This window comes from Elaeis guineensis, chromosome 10 (genome assembly GCF_000442705.2).
Source record: "Elaeis guineensis isolate ETL-2024a chromosome 10, EG11, whole genome shotgun sequence".
NCBI classification, from domain to species: Eukaryota; Viridiplantae; Streptophyta; class Magnoliopsida; order Arecales; family Arecaceae; genus Elaeis; species Elaeis guineensis.
Genome location: NC_026002.2, coordinates 26,687,246 through 26,709,238, shown reverse-complemented (window position 1 = coordinate 26,709,238; position 21,993 = coordinate 26,687,246). Strand labels below are relative to the sequence as shown.

The 21,993-nt window shown below is 35.9% G+C and overlaps 1 protein-coding gene across 19 annotated transcripts in view; it reads right to left on the bottom strand.

The window, feature by feature from the left end:
• The window catches only part of LOC105059946 (uncharacterized), a 51,310-nt gene that overhangs the window by 17,200 nt on the left and 12,117 nt on the right, over window positions 1-21,993 (bottom strand). For 18 of the 19 annotated variants that reach the window (XR_012134828.1, XM_073244439.1, XM_073244440.1 and 15 more), the window contains 4 exons: window positions 20,706-20,752; window positions 15,656-15,713; window positions 11,025-11,135; window positions 4,166-4,225 (listed from right to left, as the gene is read on the bottom strand). Coding sequence is in view for 18 of the 19 variants with exons in the window: in XM_073244439.1 (XP_073100540.1) it covers window positions 4,166-4,225; window positions 11,025-11,135; window positions 15,656-15,713; window positions 20,706-20,752 (276 nt within the window). In the remaining variant the exon portion in view is untranslated. The remainder of the gene's footprint in view (window positions 1-4,165; window positions 4,226-11,024; window positions 11,136-15,655; window positions 15,714-20,705; window positions 20,753-21,993) is intronic. The other variant, XM_073244443.1, reaches the window with a different exon arrangement.

Genomic DNA, 21,993 nt, shown 5'->3' with positions numbered 1-21,993 from the left:
TTGAGAACCTTTTTGGTAGTAAATTTGGTGTTCTACTACATTTCTTAAAAGTTGTTCCTCAATAATTTGGAGTTCGAAATATGCACTAAATGAACCTCTATGAGGCATCTGTCCCTCATAAATTCCCTCCTACTTTCTTCCTTTTGTTTTCTCTCTTCTTTCCTAATTCTTTTGTGTGATAATTACCCAGTAATTTTTACTCCTAAAATGCAGATATATTGGATATAGACTTTGCAAAAAAAAGAGTAAAAAACTTATATACTATGGAGGTATAGTTTGCAATTATATTAGAAGGTTAGGAAACCTTTTGAATCAAATAATAAACATCCCAAGATCAAAAACAAAAACATGCACATAGGCTTCATGCATACCTTAAAGCCATTTCCGATTTAATTGGGTTGAATTTTCAAGGAAAATTGATGAATAAAATAACATGTGCTAAAGTGCACACTTGCTTTTGCCATCATTTACAATATATTGTATGTAAGCAGACCTGCCTATAAATTGAATTTCTGCTGGCAGAATTGCATGTGGGTCTTTTGCAGTGTTTGGTTGCCTGCAAGTCATCTAGCTTGCAACAAGAAGACTTGCAGAGGCACGGATGTTGCAACCAAGTCACTCATAACCAAAAGTCTCCAAGTCAAAATGCAGCACAATGGACAAGTGAAGGACCAAGGTTTGAAATCTCAATACTAGACCCAATACTGGTATTATGTTGGTACAAAGTACTGGTATTATGTTGGTACAAAGTTGGTATGCTTAGTACAAAGGTCGATTTGTTATATTGATATTTGATACCCTCCCCCAAAGCATATTAAGTATCGATTTGATACCTATACGGTATACTATGGGTTGGTACACACTAGTATGGCATTCGCAGACTCGGTACTGAAGCTCATGCTAGTTGCCGACCTGTATAATACTGTACTATACCATACCGGATGTAAAAAAATCAAAAAAAATCCCACCCAATAGCACAAAAAAAAAAAAGAAAATCGAATCGAACCGGCTCCGAATCGTACTGAACGAGACCAAACCGCCCGATATCGGGCGTTTTGGGCCAATACCGTACCGAACCGATTGATTTGATTAGGTTCAGGCCATTTTTCGAAAATTTGACCTGAATCGGACTGGTTCCCCATCAGTACTGTACTATACGGGGTGTACCGGTCGGTTCGGCCAGTACGGACTACCTTGCTTGCAAGTGACTTGCCACAATCCCTTGCCCCACCCACAAAAGTTCTCATCACCTCTCGAACACAACACCTCTAAAACCTCAACCTTGCACTTCATTGACCTCTAATGACTGAGTTCTAGTAAGCTCAGAATGCCATGACTACAACCATATAGAAACTAGTAACTTTGGAAAACTCAACTGAAATGAGCCAAATGTTATACCCAAGGTTCACCGTCTCATTATCAGAATCCGTACCGATACCAGCCTATTATAATATCAGTATGTGATTCAGTACTGTACGAGATGGCGTACCGAGCAAGGTTTGCCATACCGTGCCGAACTGGTCGGTACACCCCATCTCGTACCAGACCGGCGGGGAACCGACATGATTCGGTCGGTAAAATCGGTACACCGGCGGTACCGAAGAAAAAAGAACAGAAAGTGAGAAAGAGAGAGAGGGGAGGGGAGGGAGGGAGGTGGGAGCCGCCGGAGGCCGACGGTGGCCGGCTGCGGCCGTCGGAGGGCTTTCGAGCCCCGTATCGCCCGATAGGACTCTCAAGAGAGCAAAAAAGAGAGAGAGAGCGCTCGGAAGGGGGGCGAGGAACCTACCGGACGGACGGTGCCTCCGTTGCGAGGCTCCCAGTGGCCGGCGAGCCAACGCCGACGGCCTGAGGGCGGTCGAGCGAGCGGAGCCCCTTCGCAGCTCCGTCCCCTTCTTCTTTTTTGAAACAGACGACGTCTATTTCGATTTTTTTTTTTTTTTATTTTAAACTTATGAAGTCGGCAACTGAGTTGCAGACTTAAGAATTTTTAAAAAAAATAAAAATCGTGAAGCCGGCAAATCGTTTGCCGACTTCACTTAAAATCATGTTTTTTAAAAAAAATTTGCGAAACAGGGGCGGTGCCCCTGTTTCACGCCTGCAGCGCCGCGCGCATGAACTGCGCCCTCCAACGGCCACGACGGCCAGTCGGAGGCCGTCCGACGACCCCGCCGCTCCTTCCCCTCCTTTTTTTTTCTTCCTCTTTCTCTCTCTCTATTTCTCTCTTTTTTTCTTCCGGTTCGGATCGTCAGTTCGGTACGGTATGAAACCATATCGAACCGTACCGCCGGCCGGCCGAAACGGCCGACGGTACCAGTTCAGCATATCTTGGTACCAAGTATCGGTACGATATGGATACCATGTCAATATGAGACCGATATAGTATAGTACGGGTGTATCGGACAATTCGGCCCAGTATGGTGTTCCATGGTTATACCCATGGTTCGTCGTACTATCCCAAATTGGGTGGTTCGGGGTGTTCCAAGCCATATTAGCCACAAATCGAGATGGTTCGGCCCTCTAAATCAGAACACCAGACTAAAGAGAGGGAAAGAGAGAGGAGAGAAAAAGAGAGGATGCCACTGCCAAAAGGCCGACGGTGGCCCGCCAAGGCCACCGAAGGGCCCCAGAGACCTCCATGACTCTGTGTCACCCGATAGGATATTTAATCGAGTAAGATAGAAAGAGAGAAGCAAAGGTACCGAAGGAAGATGCAGCTGATGGAGAGGCCGCAGAAAAGATATGGGAAGCCATGACCGCAGAACAGGAGCGACCGCCCCTATTCATCACATTATTTTTAAAACGATGATGAATAGTGAAGCCGACACTGTGGTCGGATTTTTTAAGAAAAATCCCATGAAACAGGGACGATCACTCCTATTTCACCCCCATGGAGCCGTGGGCCATGATTTTACCATCCAACGATCACGGTGGCCAATGGGAGGATCTCCGACAGCCTCTCCACCAGCTTCTCCTCCCTTCTTTTCTTTTCCTCTCCCTCTCTCTATCTCTCTCCCTCAGCCGCAATTTGACGAAAGAAATGGAGGCTTTGGCGGCCCTCCGAGCATGCCCACGACCCACCTGTGGCCACCAGCATCTCCTCCGACCACCCTTTCCCTCCCTCCCCCTCCCCTATCTCTTTTCCTCCTCCCCGATTTCTTTCTTCGCTTCTGTGTTAGTTCGCACTGATCCGATCCGATATGAATCCATACCATCTCGTACCACTAACCAGCCAGCACGGATCCCAATATCGATTCCACAAACCTTGATTATACCTATGACTTGGAATATTGCATCTCCAACTCTGAAACTTCTGCAGTGCAATTGAAATAGCAGGCAACCAATCCTCTCCTAAAAGTATTGGTTCAACAGATTGCTAGTGTATAAATATAGCTTATGGGGTCTTTAGTCACACAGAGCAATTATATAAAGGTTCACAGTACCAGCATATACCACCCCATACTAGTACTAAATCAATACTCAATATAGGGCACGAACCATGTGTTGATACATGAAACCAATCTCTGTATCAAGCATACCAACATTGTACCAACATGGTACCACTATCAAGTCTGGTACCAAGATTGCGAACCTTATATTAAACCGAAGGTTTGAATTTGCTTGAGCATAAGAGCAAGCATAATACATTTAAACTGGGGTTATATCATGTTGCACTAAAGCAAATAACATCGAATTTAATAGTTAAGTAGCCCTTTTCTTCCAACAAAATTAGTTAGGCTTTATTTTCCTTTGGTGAAATTTGATTGAAAATGGAAAAAATCAATTATATTCTAGCCATATATACTTTTCCATTAAATTATAAAATAAATTTATTCAAATGGATACTACATTGCATTGGACAACAATCATGTAAAGATATTGATAGTGAATCACAAAAAAAAGCATTAGCAGAAAGATATATTGCATGATCAATCCCACCGAGCAACAACAAGCCCTTAAGGAATTTATAAATGGGGTGCACCTCATATAAACAACACAAATTTCTTGCTAAGCACTGAATGGACAAACACATATTTTTACATAGCCAGATATGAATTTGGCAAGCTTCTAGGTTATGCAGCAGTGCTAATGATTAACCAAAAGTAAATGTACAATATTATTGAGTGTTCATTCTAAGCATATATTGCATCTACTAAACAGTGTGTACCTCCAATGTCAATTTCAGAAGCATCAAGTACTATGGTATGATCAACAGATGCAGATGTCCCTACATAACAAAGAATTGATGCAGACTAGCCCATAAATACTCAAGAAAAGCAATTCACTTGATGAGTTGGCTCCAAAAAAAGAATAATATTTCTTTTATCATTTGTGCAAGCAATCTACAAGATGTTCCAATTCAACTACAAGCCATGATCAGCTGACAAAACTAATCAAAGTAGATTACTTAGCTGCATCAAAGAATCGAATATCCAGGCTATGCAGCTCAATTAATCCTTTATAATCACAACAGAGGGATAAGGTAAACATTTACCAGAAGTAAAAGTTGAAAGAGCATCCAATGGGAGAAAGGAGAGAATTTACATAACACTACGAGCATAAGTGGAATAATTACACTCAAATCAAATCAATGTAAAATACTGAGGTAGGCTCAGTATGCTGGAAGGACTACAGATAGGATGGTCAAAATGTTAAACTTACAAAACAAGAAAGAGTAGGATGTGGAGGCATAATAGCAAGCAAAATATGTTCAATCATAACCAATTGAATAGAAAAGCAATCAAAAGGAAGAAATGTTGAAATTATTTTTTCTCAAAAAAATACCATTCATAAATGGACAAAATAGGATTCAATTTCACTATTTAGAGGCCCAGTACAAAATCAAAATAAAGATCCTTACTATTCTTTAAGATGTCTCACTAAAACATAAAGAATTTATGGGCAGCGAGTGATGCCCAAGCTACACAAGTATTCTAGCATGATGAACACAAAGAGGACAAATTGATATTGCAATCAATAGCTAAATAGTTGAGAATTTTTTAGCCCATGGTTTAAGAAACAATGGGGTCTGGGGGGGGGGGGGGGTGGAGGGGAGAGAACGACCCGAATCCCTTGCACGTGGAGCACTCCTCCCATCCCGTAGTTGTCCCACCCTAGAGGGGGAGTGAAATGGACAATCAGCTCCTTCATCCTGATGTTCTCAGTGGGCAGTAGACAAGACTCAGGCGAGGGAATCATTAGATTCCCTTTTTGAAGGTAATGTGGTGGAACCATGACCCAGCTTCGGTCATCTAATCCTTGGTCAAAACCATGACAGGCACCCTCTAGGCCCCATGTGCTAATATTTTTTCAAAGGAAAGTGGGGCTTGGTTCCACATCTGATATCTCAGTGCGTCTTTTGATGCATCATGGGCTGTGATGTCCATCATGACACCACCCCTGCAGCCAAAGGTAAAGGCTAAACCAACTAACCGATAGAAAGAAAGAACAAAATGAGGAAGGGTAAGGAACATAAGGAGAGCTACATGGTCTAGGATTTCAACAACCATGGTCAATTGCTCAATACCAAGAAGCTCTTCATTAAGTTGAGTTTTTCTCTTTTGGCCAATAATTTGACCAAAACAAAGAAAAACTAGGGAAACCATGAATATTTTTTAATTTGGCATGAAATTGTGATAAGTTGTAGAGTAAGGGTAAAGATAAATTAATTATCAAAAATTGTAAAAAAAAATGTGACATTTACACACATGCCACTTAATTTTTGCATGTTTAGGAAAAATTTCGAGTGCACTTGGTAGCACCCAACCTACATCAAAACCAAAACTAATTCAAAATTATTACGGCCAAAATGCTACTATTCCAGTCGGGAAAAAAATACATAGTACTCATGGGGTTTCTAGAAAAATGCTTAAAAATTAATTTTTAAGGATTTGTATGTCTTTTAATTTAATTTTAAAAATACTTAAAATTACAAGAATATATTAAATGTAAAAAAATTGGAACAAGTGTAGGCAAATTAAAACTAATTTCTAGGTACTTATCTTGTATTTTAATAATTATCGAAAATAATCAAATTAATTATAGTTACAAATTAAATTAAAATTTGAAAAATTAATGCAGACTTGAGAAAAAAATACATATACATCCTCACATAATTTAAAGGCACGAATGATTTTTTTCAGAATTTTGAGATTTCTAATTCAGTTTTTAAATAAAATTATTTTAAAATATAATAAATTTTATTAAATGTAAAAAATGGAATAGGCAATTTAAAGCTAGTTTCCAGTTATTTTATCATGTACTTTAATAAACACATGAAATAATCTAACTAAATTATAATTATTGATTAAATAATTGTTTGAAATTCAAAAAAGGTAATGAAAATAAAGTAGATGAAAAAAAATTAAGATACATCCCCACATACTTTATAGGTAGGGGTGGCAGTCAGGTCACATACGGGACAGGTCAGATGCGAGTCGATCAAAAATTTGTCAATCCAAACCCAACCTATTTATTAAATAGGTCAGAAATTCATATCTGAAACCAACCTATTTATTAAACAGATAACCCAACCCACCCATATAATCCATTTATTAAATAGGTCAAGTCAGGTTAGACAGGTTAAACAAAAGCCCATATAATCCATTTATTAAATAGGTCAAGTCAGGTTAGACAGGTTAAACAGGCGAAACGTGTTAAGCGTGTCGGATTAAATAGGTCAAAAACAGGTTGAAGAAGTTTTAAACAATTTAAATGAATCAGATTATGATGCAACCCAATTATTAAATGGGTCAAAGGTCTAAACCTAAATCCAACCCATTTAATAAATAAGTCTAAATAGGTTGACCCATTTATGACTCAAACCCATTTACGTCAAGCCTAAACCTACTTACAGCAAGTCATTCATGGGTCGGATCATAAATTGCCAGCCTTATTTACAAGCATGAATGAGGGTGGATACAACATATTGGCCTTACTCTTTAATTTTAATTAAATAACAAATTGTAGAAATTTATAATTTTTAAATAAATAACAACAAATTGAATAGCAAAGATTTCAAATAGATCATAATATATGTTTAAAATTTGCAATTGACATTGTAGGGAGTGCATATCTTTTCCTAACCAAATGGAGCCTCACAATAAAATGTAGGACCTGGATATCGATGGCATGATAGGCAAATGGAGGAGCAGTAGCACACTAGATATAAATTATGGAGGGCTAGATGATGAAGGTGGAGTCACCTAACTGAAGCAACACTTGGTGGGTAGCTTCAATGATGCACACATATTATGGTTCTCCTAATACAAAGTACCTACCTTTATATGGATAAGTTCCAAAGTCACAGTATGATGCCACTTCCCATCACCCTGAGCATAGACGGCTAGTCTTCTATCCGACATACTATTAAAAGCAAGGTTCATCATCTTGATACCGGATCTCATATCAGTATCATCCTAGTACAATGTTGCCACACGGTTCGATACGGTACGAGATGGCATACCGATTGTCGGTACCATATGAGATACCATACCAATACAATACGGTATGAGCTGTAGCGGGCGGTTCAACCCAATATAGCATTCCAAAGATGGTATAAGCAGCAAGAATGTGCCCAACATATAGGCTAGCATTATATTCAAGGACCTAATTATCAACAAGACCTGGATGTATATAAGCGCTATAGACATTCCATATGGGACTAACAATGTGTTTAATGTTTAATTTAAACCAATGAATTCATTTGTGTAATATTGAAAATGATTTCTTAGACAACATTCAGTTAATTATATTTTCATTTTTTACATCATTTTTAATAATCAAGGTTAGCAATCATGTAGGCACCATTCTAATTTAGCATATGTCCCAATAGCTAATGTAGTTGATAAAGTTTATTAAAAGTTACTATTGAAATTTTAACTAAAAAAAATGAATACAAAAAGAGAGAGAGAGGTTCACTTAGACAGCTTCTGACCTTCTAGTCAGCTAAATAGGGACAATTTATCCTAAATACATTATTTTTAAAGTCCAAATACATTTAAAAACAAATAAATCTTTAAACCCTCCAAGAGAAATTTTAAAAATAAAAAAAGTATCAAAAGGGGGTCCCAAGGAAGAACTAGGATGCTTGAAGGAGATGGCCACCGAGATAGGGCGAGCCGCAACAGATTCCATTCCGGGAAACAGGAATACCGCCATCCCACGATATTTGAATCAAATGTTGCTAGCAAAGTGTAGGAGAGTTCAAAGTTTTAAATCCCATGGGACGGGGTTGTTTCAATTTTTTCATGGAACAGGATGTGCCGCTGTCCCGTCCCGTTCCGACACTTGGGATAGAGAATGTCCCCAGGCATTTCGATCAAAACGTTGGGACGCTAGTGGGATGCCTTGTCCCAACATATGGGATGGTACCCCATCCCGGTGTCCCATGGGATGTCCCATTGGGACCTGAATCGTTGGGAGAGTTTATGCAAATGTCTCATATAGCAATTTAGGCTCTAATACATGAGTAGAGTCCTTAAGAAGAAAGTGTAGAAAATGTACTATCTTGATGCAATACCATATGATTAGGTAAATATCAAATACAAAATATAGAAAATAGAGATACGATGTATCTGTACATCTAGAATGTTGTTCCTTGTGCCTTTCACTCAGATATATTCGCATTTCACAATATTAAGGTTTGGGTACTCCCACCTTGATAAAAAAAAGATGCATATCATAATCTATCAGAACTTCAAGATATTATTCTTTATTTAAAATTCCTCTTATCATGGATAAAAGACCAGTAATCTATAACTATAGACCAATTCAAAATGATAAAAATTATTAAAGGGTACAACATCCATTATCTAGATGTTGCAGGATAAAGCAAGATTTCATGCATACAACTTCAAAGATCTACAACATTTATAGGATGTCCGTTGAAAAAAAGACAAGAAATAATTTCAGAAAAGCTTTGATAAGCAAAAAGAATGAATGAACAGGCAGAGAAAATGAGACATACTTTGAGCCTATCTGGACTGTGAAGATAGCATGACACTCTGGTTAGTGTAATTTGATTCTGAACCAACCACAACATTGCCACCCATAGACTTAGTTAATAGTTGATCTAGGAAATGCTAGGATCTATAACCAAAGACTTCTTGCCATAGGCATCACCAATGAATTTATGCAAAACTCTCAATTGATGTTTCAAATAACAGAAATCAGAAAGATATATGGTAGAATTGTGCCATGATTCATGAATTCTTAATGTCACCAATCTAGCACCATCCTTAAAGAAAGGCATTACATAAAATATGAAGATGAAGTTCTCTCAAGTCAGATCACAAGTGAGGCCCCATAGATCTGATTAAATCAAATGAAAATCATCTTCATTCATGACTCTACTATTGGACCTTGGAGCAGAGTAGCATCCAATTCTTCAAAGTCTCATTAGAAGGCCTTTCTCATATTTTTTTCCTGTAATTAGCGCTTTTATAGCTGGCAATCTGGCATACCTATCCAGTAAAAGAAGACCTTGTGAGCACTTTACAACACACAAAAAAGTAAAGAATGAATCCATTCCTTACCGTCTCTCTCTCTCAATACAAAGTTAAAGATCCTCAAAATAGGTCATAATTGAAGCTTTATGCAATATAGATGCAATGTAGAAAACAACCGATACACAAAAGTAGGGACAATCCACACCTAATTTAACTTATCAGAAGGTGGCATCCGAGGTTTTGCCTTTCTATGTTTTCTGTTATGATCTATTCTGTGACTGATCAGACTTTCTTTATCTCCTAAAGAGTAAAAGTGTATCAGGGATCTGTTGATTATTAGTAAAAAAGTTATATTTCTGGAGCAAATTGATTATGCCAACCTGGGGGTGTATTTTCTTACCATTGTTCCAGGAATTATTGCTGACAAGCTTAAAAGGCAAGGTTTTGGTGGAAGGACTTTACCATCAAGAAAAAATTTATCATGAAGCAGGTATGGAATGTAAAAAGAGGGAAGAGAATGATATTTTCTTAGGAAATGTTATTGAAATTAACGCTTCACTTTCCAGCGAACATATCCATCCTTAAATGGTTGTCTAAAGCTTTATGAGTTTCCTCTCTAATTGCTGTTATCAAGGCTTGCAAAGGTGGGGCTTGAAACCTAGTCCATCAAAGATGATCTAGAAGTTGGGATGCCATCTTGAAAACTGTGGATATTTGTCCCCCAATAAACATTATAGAGTTGGCAAGGATAATTCTGTTCTAACATTGCTCGTTCGGTGAGACAGTTTAAAGATCAATGCTCTCACTCACCACAGGAGTAAAGTTGATACATACCTACTAAAATAGGAAAAAGATAATGGAGCTGGGATGTTCACTATAAAAGTTTTAATACTATCCTAGCAGATCATGGAATTGTACTCGATGGAGGTTGCCATTCCCAAAGATAACTTTTTCCATGGTGACATAACCATCATTTCTTGCTACAACTTGAGTAGAATATTTTTACTATGTTAGTAGTGACTTAAGCTGGGCAGCATAGAAGTCCTGCTGATTCTCTCCTTGGTTGTAACTTCTTTTTTGGCACCAAAAGAATACTTCCATTTAACAAATCAACAATAACATGCTTAGTTCTCTTATAAGCCAGAACGTTTCACTTACATGGAGCCATCCCAACTCAAGAATGTATTGTCATTTCCAAAATGTTTGCTAGCATTTTCAATGCCTCCTAGGACTTAGCATATTTTGTTGTTTGCTCTCTATCAAGTATCAACATAACTTATGTTATATTAAATAAAAGGAACCCCTTCATCCCATCCATATGATGTCAGCAGGGACAGTTCAAACAAACAACAAACCTGAACCTTAGTCAATGCTATCCAAGGCTCCCAAAACTTGACAAGAGAACCAACTCTTGATATATAACAAGGAATTGATTATATATAAAGCACAATATATAAGCGAAACAACCAACTTAAAACATATTCCTTATTCTTTCAAAGGTTACTATGCTTACCAAAAGAAATAATTGAAAACAAATCACTACATAATATGCTAAGATATTAAATAAAAGTATGATACCGTTAGTTGCTTGTGGTATTTTTCTCCCCTTCCTCGGAGGCTTCTTACAACCAGAACCACCATCAAGCTCCAGAACAAGATCTTTCGTATAGTTTAATGACTTACAGCGCTCTGCAGAAATTAGATGTTTATTCAATGAAGCATCACCCCACAAGTTCAAAATTTTAGTAACACAAGCAGGCAGTACCAATCACAAGAGAGAATATATTAATTGTTTAACTTGTGCTCAGAAGAGAACATTCATTATGCAACACGATAAATGATTCAATATTCAATATTAACAATAAATGATTCGATAACCAATATTGATAATTAGAACATTAAAGAGGATAAAAGGCTTTAAGTTCGTAAACAAGAAATTTGTGAATTACAACTATCAAAAACCCGTAGAGGACAAAGGTGCAAGTTCAACATCAACTTAAACAAGGAACATCCATGGCACATTGATATGATGTCTGGATCTAAAAGAAGAGGAAGCATAAAATCTTTTGATACAGCACATATTGGTTAACAATGTTTATTGGCAAGGATTGTGGTACAGAACGAACCACCCAATTCAGCCAGGCATGTACAGTACCGACCACGAACAGGAATTAGTTTGTGGTCTTGGCATGAAATAGGGTCTGAACTGTGCAAACCAGGCCTTACCATGCTAAACTGCCTGGAGCCGCTTGCTTCAGAACTGTTCCACCTGGTAAAAAGCTTCGTTCGGGCCCGATTGGCCCCACCCCTCAATAATAGAGGGAGTAAAGGTCATCACCCCCTTTTCTCCCTCCGCCTCACTTTGCGAGCAGCGCAAGAGAGGAGAAAGAGAGAAAGAGAGGAGATAGAGAGAAAGAGAGTGGAAGGGTGAGCAGGGAGGACAGATCCAATATTCAGCGAGGCATTTTAGCAGATTCCCTCTTCCATTTTTTTTGTGGCATCCCGAAAATGGATAGAAATTGAAAAAATATGGGAAAATCGTTCCAACATTTGTATTATGGTATGATTGGTGATATGTCGTAGATTTTAGTCAGATTTGTGCACTGATATAACTTTTTTTTATATTTAGTTTATTTTTATCAAAAATAAATTTTGGGATTCAAATTAACAAAAAAATAAAGGTGATGTAACATTCAAAAATTAGTACAATGCACCATGCTATCTGATGTCTTTCTTTTGACAACAATTTGATTAATTTTCAGTATATTAATTGATTCTCAAACCCATCTAAAAATCGACGTATAGGTGCACTATTACATGGTGAGGATTGCAATTTTCCATGAATTTTGAATTACCCCAATGAAATTGAATGGGGATAACTTCTTACATTCATGCAAGGCTACAATCATATGAGTTGGTGCAAAATATCAGTTTGAGTATGAAAATGGGAAAAATCCCTAAGTCGGAGGAAGATACCCAGAAGTCAGAACCCCAAAGTATGACGAATGGGGGCAAACAACCTTTTGGCTATATCATGGTTCTTAAACTCCATTGACCCTCATGTAAGAGATGGATTGATCTTCTTGTCTACTGCAAAAGAGATTTCGAACACCTTGCACAAGTTGTACTTGAAAAAGGATAACATTGCACAAGTGTATCGATTGTATCAAGAGATAGCCAATCATAGTGAAGGAGATAAATTCTTGTCCAATGCTATGGAGGCCTAAGAACATGTGGCAATAATTGCTCTACTTTCTTCCAATCCCATCAAATTGCTTGAAAGACACTAAAATGCACCCAACTTTAAAGTAATTAATAGATTGATCAGGTTTAGTGTTAAATATGGGATTAAAAACATGTGGTGCTTCTATAAAAGGGCTACATTAGCTAGAATTATTTTTTTGCGATTTTTATTTAAAATAAATATTATTTTTAATTAAAATAATAAAAAAAATTATTAATTCTAAATTTCATGAAATTTATGCAAAGATATTTCAGACAATTTTTTGGAGCATGTGTTATATTTTTTGATGGTTACACAATTTATACATATTTTTTTGTAAATTTAATATAAACAAAGAAAGCTTAAAAACCTTGAAAATAACAAAAAAAAAATAGTTTTTTAGTATACCATATGGTTCAGTATGGTACCAGTACCTTAATAATGGACAGACACTGGTACATAGTTCAGTAACAACACTGCAAACCTTGGCTGTTGGTATATAAATGCATCTTTTGGAAGGCAAATATTAGATATCTTTCTTATCATAAAACCTGATATCCAAAATTACAATATTGCATAACAATGAGTTTCTTGATGTCATTCAGAATTTTAATTTATTTGATAGTATCGAATATAAGATAAATATGGTTTGGAAAAATAATTGCCTAAAGCATTAGAATCTAGTCAGATTTTAGGACCATTGAAATTTAGTTTTTCTACTTTTGAAGATGCGCTTAAGTAAAGTATGTGAATATGAGAAATACAGATTCTAGGCACAAAAGTGGATCGTAAATTCAGAGATATTGCTTCAAAAGATCTATTTTGTTGCCAGAAAAAAGGGCATCATATTTTAAGATGATTTTAGCCAACAGGGCAAAAATTTTCAGCAGGCTTGGTGAGTCTATCGTTCCAATGTTGAGCCGGAGTAATGCAAAGATTTAAATGCCAACCATTCATCATAATACAAGAGGCACCACGTTAAAGGATAACAGGTAGGATATAAAAAGTTGCTGATATTGATGTATACCATCTAATAACAAATTTGCTACATTATGTATCCCACAATTCCATGAATATGCTAGAAGCTGAAAAGGGCCAAATAGTATGATTAAAGGTCGAAAATCGTACACATCTGTGATTACTACACCCCTCCAAAAAAAAAAAGGATCATTTTTTTTTTTTGAGTTTATAAGTGAATGTATTATTTTCATAAAATCAAAATATGATTAGCAAAGATATATATAGGGATTTTTAATACAAATAATAGATTATACCTAATCATAGGCAAATATCGAAACCCTAGAGATCAAATCTGTATTGATCGAGGATGGATATGGCACACACCATACCAAGGGTTCATGCTGATATCATGGACAAGGACTAAACAGCCTTGATACAGCATTTTTTGGCCTTCAAAGCTCTAGTTTGGGTTTTCTTATCATATTTTCTTGAGTACTACTATGTTTTTGCAAAAAAAAAAAAAAAAGGTGGAAATATCAACTTTCGTGCTGGAGATCTGGTTTTTGTGCATGTTGAGGTCAATACAATGCATGTTTATCGTGCAAGCTACACATAACTTGGAATCTAGAATACATTTAAATTATGTGTTAAAATTAGCCCTTGAAATGCAATTAGTTTCTAGAAATCATCAGTGACATGCTATGATATGATGGATGGCAGCATTACCTTATACATTCCATAGTTTTTTAGTGATCTTCTTACATTTTTTAGAAATTTTTGTAGCCTAGGTTGAAGGGCATGTTCATTTCATGCGCTTGAATAGTGCATTCAAATTATGTGCATAGGTAATATCTTCTATGATAAATTAAATATATACTTTAATAATTAAAAATAAAAAAATAAGTTTTTTGCAGAAAGCCCACCATCTATCTCAGAAATTAGTTTGCAATTATCTAACATTATACAAATAATATTCTAAAATTAAAAATATATCTTATAAATAACTAAGTCTAAAATTATATTTAAAAATCTACAATAATCATAAAATTGATTAGTTAATTGAGGACTCTTGTAGACCGGCCCCATAAATACATCATATAAAAAAACAACCAAACAAATGTACTTTTGTTCAGTTGACTTAGAATTTAGGACATTTTCGAGTCTAGCTGGGGTGGGACCCGAGCATCACTTAAATTGAACCCATAAATCTTGAAAATTTGGTAGCATTTGCATATCAGCAATGAAACATGGTACCAAATTTTAGATATTAACTACATTTTAAAATATCTTTTTATTAACTTGAAAATATTCCTGTAAGCTTGTGGATCTCCCCATTTCCTTACAACATATTGGAAATCAGCCTGAACAAACAATATTTTCTCTGATTAATTTCAGAATTACATGGTTTTTCGGGTGATATTTTTGGGTTCAACCAAAACCCACAAATTTGTTGAAATTGATCTAGGTTAGTCCTTTAGAGCATAAATTTGAAACTTCATCCATAAAGGCATAAAGCCATTCTTAAAATGTGGAATCAACATGGAATGGGCTTCCTATAACTGCACCCCCCCCCCGCAACCAGGACTGCCAAATTAACTTACAAAATAGCTAGGTCATAAAAATGAATTCACCTACTTGTATTTGGCAGGCATTCAAGACATCATACTAAGTATTCATGATATTAATCAAATTCGAACAACTCATAAGAGGATTCAACATTACTCTCATTAAACAAAAATAGACCAGTCATTTGGCATACTCTATTCCACAAAATTCGCACCACAGAAGAGGTGGTCTCTTTTTTCTGATGGAGAAAAATAAGAGACCACTTCTTCTTAAAGTATACAAAATTGTAAAAACAGTCTGTGTTGGAGACCACAATAAACAGTTCTCTGTTTAAGAAATTTCAGTACCAACATACACTAGCAGTAAGCAAGAGGAGAATACCAAAAACAACATACACTAGCCATAAGCGTAAGGATAATACAAAAAATGTCTTTGGAGAAAATAAAATATATGCTGAAACCTGCATGGGCTGCATATTGACTGGCTTTGACTGGCTTCTTACAAGCATTGCAACAGACCTTCAGCATATATATATATATAAACATCAGGAATAACATACAAAATTATGAAATGACAAGAGCAACAAAACAGAATTCCCCACAATCATTAAAAATATTGTACATAGACCAGGATTTCAGTCAACTTGACAGGTACATTTGATGAGAGGAAAAAATGTTATGGCTAAACAACAGAGATACACAATATTTCAATTTCTCATGACACAATGGTGTGAATTGATCACTCAGCATGTCACAGTTCAATTTCATGAGCAGCAGAGCAAGAGCAACGGTGCATATAAAGATACTCAGGGATGTGGCTACCATACAGGGTCCACGTCATCAAAACAAACAGCACCAATCAAAAAATTTAACTAGTTGGGATGACATATTAGATTTGAAGACACTGCAAAGTATGCATCAAATACACATCAGCTTTTGCCAAACCATCACTCAACTCTCACTAGCCCTAGTAGCTAGAATCTTCTAGCCAAGATGCTCTTCCCCTTAAAAGCATCTCATACTAATCATGCACCTTTGCTTCCTAATGCTTCCCTCTCATCATGGATTATTAAAATTCTACCATTATCATAATAATCTTAGTTTACTACATTTGCGCCATTGATTGCCTTATATTTTTTTTCATGCACCCACATAATGCATTTTTTAGTATATAATGAATCAGATTTCATTATTGTTAATAATTAATATTATTTTGTGGAGACAATTCCTAGGTGCTTTAGACATTCCAATTTTTGCTTTTTTGACTTTCCATCCACACTCGTGCTCCTACTCTTGATGCAGGTGACAAATGATACACCAAAAATCATAAAGTTTTTAAATTTATGCCTTTTCTTCAATGTCAATTATGCATCACTTTAATCCTTCTGCCATTTATGTAGGCATGTTACCTTGCTTGAAGAAATGAGTGCACATAATTAGAAATTTAGTACTATGAGACGTTAAAGTAATGGTGGACTTTCAATTTACTATAGTTGATTATTAACTTGTCTTTTTTCTTTCTTTTCTGAGAACTTACAATTGTACTGCTCAATAGGATGCTAATTTAGAATGCACATCAACGAAGCTCTCGTTCACAAAGAATGTTGAGTGTTTTCTTGTAAGCGTCATTCTATAACCCAACCCATACTTAGAAAAACTACATATATGTGTATGTATGAAAAATTTGAAAATGAATCATTCTGCAAAAGCGTTAGGTGTCGTTTAGTGTTGCCAAGGTTTGTAATCTCAATACTAAATCCCATACACATATCATGCTGATACAGTGTCGGTACGTCCGGTAGGTGGGTCAGTTCAGCATATTGAGACTCGGTACAAACACTGTACCGAGTTTTGGTTTGGAACTGATTCAGCGAACTTTGAGTGTTGGATCATATGAGATGCTTTGGAGACTAAGATAGATGACTTTTCCTACTAAATTTTTGACTTTTATCAATGTAAATTTATGGGCCTTTAAGATTAGACAAATTCCTTACATTTAAAACTCGTTGTCTTCAAGCAATAGAGAAATATGGAACTGATACTAAAGGTAGGAAAATCAACTTCTTATTATTATGAAAAAAATTGCATTTTTGTTGAACTCAAATGAGGCAGTCCCTTATTTACAAGCAATGTTGTAGGTAAACGAAAAATGATATTCATGTAAAAAAATTGACTTTAGCAATTTGTTAGTCTAACAATCTAACCTAATAACTAATCTACCCAAATCAACCATGATAGGTTAGCCCCACCACCAGCCTAACCTAGTTGATTGGCCTACTAAGCCTATTAATTGGATCCATTAAGGGTAAGGCCAATAAAGGAAACAAAAGGTGTAGACCGTTTAGAGGAGGGGGGAGATAGAAGTTCACAAAAGTTTTTTGTGAATTCTATTTGCAAAAACTGTCTCTCTTACAATTCACATCTTGTATTCAAGGTTTTGTTTGTGTTTTTTAATCTCATAAGCACTTTCAACCTTTTATATTATTTGAATTAAGATTTTCTGAACCGATACTGGACACCGTTCCGATCACCGGCCGATATGGTATGGTACCAGTTTGGTACCGTACCGACACACGATACGGCAGGTGTGCCGATTAAACCAGCATGCCAATTTTTTTTTTAAAGAGTATTTAATGATTTTTTTTGTTTTTTGAGAAATTTTGATTAATAAAACTATTCTTTGATCTCAAATTGTGTTTTTAGGAAGCATGAGTATCAAAAAAAAATGCCACCTTTTTACGAAGTAACAAATAATTCAAAGAAGAGGCCAGATATTTAGATTGACAGCCCTAACAAGTTGGCAGCCCTTTTTCTCTTTCAATTTCATTAAGTATAACTATGATCTTACAATTCTTTGATCACTTTTTAACTAGCGATATTCGAACTATAACTAGCGATATCCGAACTACAAAGTCTGAGGTACTTCCATAATTCTGGTGCTTGTATTCAAACTAATATTTGTATCACCGAAAAAATATTTAAATCAATACATAATCATATATCATTGGATCCTAAAATGTTTAAATCAACTATATTAAAATCTTCCATAGATCTACAATATATATTAAAATCAAACAAAAAAAAAAAATTTTGACATAGTTTCCCTTGTTTTTTTATTTTGCACGAATTTAAAAAAAAGAGGGAAGGTGAAGAACGGGAGCTAGGATCGAATACGTGCCTCTAATCAAGTTTGATCGCGCATTTTCTGGCCATTCTTGAAATGAAAAAGAGTCGAAAGATGCCTCTGCAACGTCGAAATAAGAGAGAGAAAGTCTTTCGGCTTTCTTGCAGGCCTTTCTCCCTCTTAAAATAGCTGAACCAGTCAGTTCAGTCTGAAACAAGGCCGAACCACCCGGTTCACTATTTTTTTTATTTTTTTTATGCCAGTTTTCACGGTCGAACCGAGCCATTTGGCCGCCGGTTCGGTTCGGAACGCCCCAAACCGAGTGGCTCGAGATGATTCTGAAAACCATGATTTGAATATTCTAATCCTTACTATCCTATTTAAAATTCAAGATTTTCCTTGTAAGGCATTTTGCTATGCTTTTTGAAGTTAGGGTATACTTAATTATTGTGTTTTTTTGAACTTGCTACTGTTCTAAATTCTAAAAACCAAAGTTTCCAAATTTCAATTTTCTTTTGTGCTTTTGAACATTGTGAACAATTTCAAGCTTATCTGCTAGTTTGGAATTCAAACTTTATGGCCATTTATGAAGTTAAGGGTTTATTTTAAAATTATAAACAACAATGGACTTCAATTTGAGTTGTTTGTTGTTTTTAAAACTTTGATTAGTAGCCATAATTTTGAATTATTCCTTATTGGTAATCTAGTACTATGTCAATAGAGTATGTTTGGGTTTTATGTGGAAATTATGAAACCATGTGAGTCTTCAAACCGATATTCTTAAAGTCTTATTTATGTAAGTTCAAACTTAAAATTCTATTCTTATGAGAACCTCTTCTACACCAATTTGTTGGCATGTATCCTTCTAAATTTAAAAATTATAATATAAGATTTAAAAAATACATGTGGACCCCTAGCCAGATATAAGCAGCTCCATATGAATTGTTAGAGAGGATATATGTTTACATTTAGCCAAGTCATATAAGTGGACCTAAAGGTTACAAGTGGCTTCGCATGCATTAGCGACAAGGATAATGAGTGGCCTCATCTCAGTAAAGTGGGATAGAGGATCCTTAATTGCATCAAAAGTGAGGATATAGTGACCTAAAAAGTATAAGTAAACCTTTATAAAAAATGTGAAACTATGTGAAACATCAAAGCTTTTTTGAAATTTAAAATATGTTTTGATCATTTTGAAGTATCTCATACCTTCTCAAATAATTGCGACTTCGTATTCCATTATAAATTGTTATATCAACCTTTAGCTAAATTTTTATGTGACTATTTGATTGTGTTTTATGATTCCAAGTCATTTGTTTTCTAGTGGAACTTAAATTCTTTGACCATGGTAGAGCTTAATCAATGAATTGTTTTTTCTACCATATATCTTCTTAGAGTGATTATCAAGGGTTATAGAGCACATTTTTAATAATGGACTTGCTGTTGCTTTTAAGATCAAGTGATTATTGAAGCAACACCAAGAATATCGTAATTGTGTTTGGTTGCACGCATCTTTGAAGGTATAGTATTATGTAGAGTAGGCTATGTTCAAAGCTCTGCAAATTAACTTTACTAAGATTTATGGTTCACGATGCACTTCTAGTTATGCTCTACTCAATCACATGGTTTGTCTAAGAATGATCAAATATTGGTGTGAGTTTGCACCCATATTCGAATCAATTATGATAGTCATACTTTTGGATTCAGATGACTTCAAGTCCTGGTTCTTCACAGATCATAATCTCTAAGGGTTCATTTGTTGCTAAGTTTTTGCACATGCAGCAGTTCTCTATTGTCAAATCCACCCGTTGCATAAGATCAATGAGCATGAAATGACATTTAATCATAGAATTTTGCAAGGAATACGTGATGATGGCAGCAAAAAACTTCCAGCAACAAACTATTATGTCAAAGTAAAATTATAAAAACTTTTTTGTGAAGTAGCTACATATAGCAAAGTTGATACCACAGCATATGCTATACCATACACTGTTTTCGTGTGGCTGAAGGAGAGGGGGCTTGAAAGCCCTCTTTCAGCCTCTCTCTCTCCCCCTCCCCGCCCCCCCCCTCCTTCCTCTCTTTCCCTCTCCCTCTCCCCTCCCTCGCTAGCCCTAGGTATGGGTCCAAAACGAAATGGCACAGTACCATACATACTGTACCATCGGCAACTAGTACAGGTCTTGATACCGGCACAGCATACCTTGGTTCAGATATTCGAAGAGTGAGATTTTCCAACTAGCGCAAATTTAGATTGAAAGAAACTGCCTTGAACTTTGCCATACAAACTGCACTTGACTAAATAGACTCAACATCAACATGACAAACTGTATGAATATTTTTATTTCTTGATGATAGCCAAATTATGTATAATTTCCCCGAAAACTTACCAGGTGCAAGGGATCTACCAGTGGTCTACAATCAAATACATGCATATCTGCAAAAAGGAGAGTAAAAAACAAATGGAAATTTGTTACCAGCATAACAAGGATGAAGTTTAATGATATAACAAATATCTAAATCTAGTAGCATCATACTCCACTTTGGTGCAAAACTTAGCCAACAAATGAAAACAAAATAATTTTTATCTTCACCCTTGTGAAACACTAATAAGCAAGGATTAGTTATAATTTTCCTTCAACATCATAAAATGTTTTTAGATCAACCAACAGCAATAAGAATGTCCTTCAAAATTTTCTTTCTAAATCATAAAATGATTGTTCAAGTGGAAAGCCATTATTTCAGAATCATCACATGAAGTATCTTCCCCTTTTATAGATGTTATTACAGATGGATAACCATGTAGTCCTAGTAAAGCAGTAAATACCTTTCCTATTGGACGACAATATATACTCTAACAATTCCTAAATTCACAAAGGGGCTAGATAAAGAACGACACTGATGCAATGAGGGTATAAAATGGATTATAAGAGGGAGCTTAGCAAAAAAATAGACAATTAGGTTATTAGTGAAAGGGCTAAACACATAAGTAGACTACCTATGAAGCAAAAGAAAGCCTTTAGTTTAGAAAATGCAACAAAATTAAGTGTACAAAATATTGTCAAGGTGTTAAGCAACATGAATGAAGCATAAATGAATATTTGATTGCTATGTCAAGTCAAACAAGGAATGTCAGATACAAAAAGGTGCCAGGATGGCAAAGCCTAGAACAAACCAGGAATGTCAACCGCACAAGATGTTAGATGGGGTTCATACAATTCCTATGGTTAGAACAAAGAAAGACAATGCCAATAAAAAAAAAAATTAGAATGCAATAAAATATGCAAATGAACTGAAATTCCTACCATAATCTACAAAGATAGAGCTCATGAAGGAGATTGAATGAACAAGCAAAGGACATTATCGACATGAAAAATGATTGAAGAACCCAAAAGGCAATATAACAAAGACTTGGTGGCCTATATATGAGTATTAAATTTTGATCTTTCTATTTAAACCATGGTCTGCCTTACTGCCCCATACCACAGGTACGGAGCGTACCGTACCATACCGGCCTCATACCGGATTGAACCGTGTACCTAAATAGGATGATACCAATATGGGGTCAGATACCAAAACGACGAATCTTGATTTGAACCACCAGAAAAGTAGACTAAGTATACACTCAGGGGTCTGCATGGATTGAAAGAATTCAAGCAGCACCTGAAAAAAAATTGA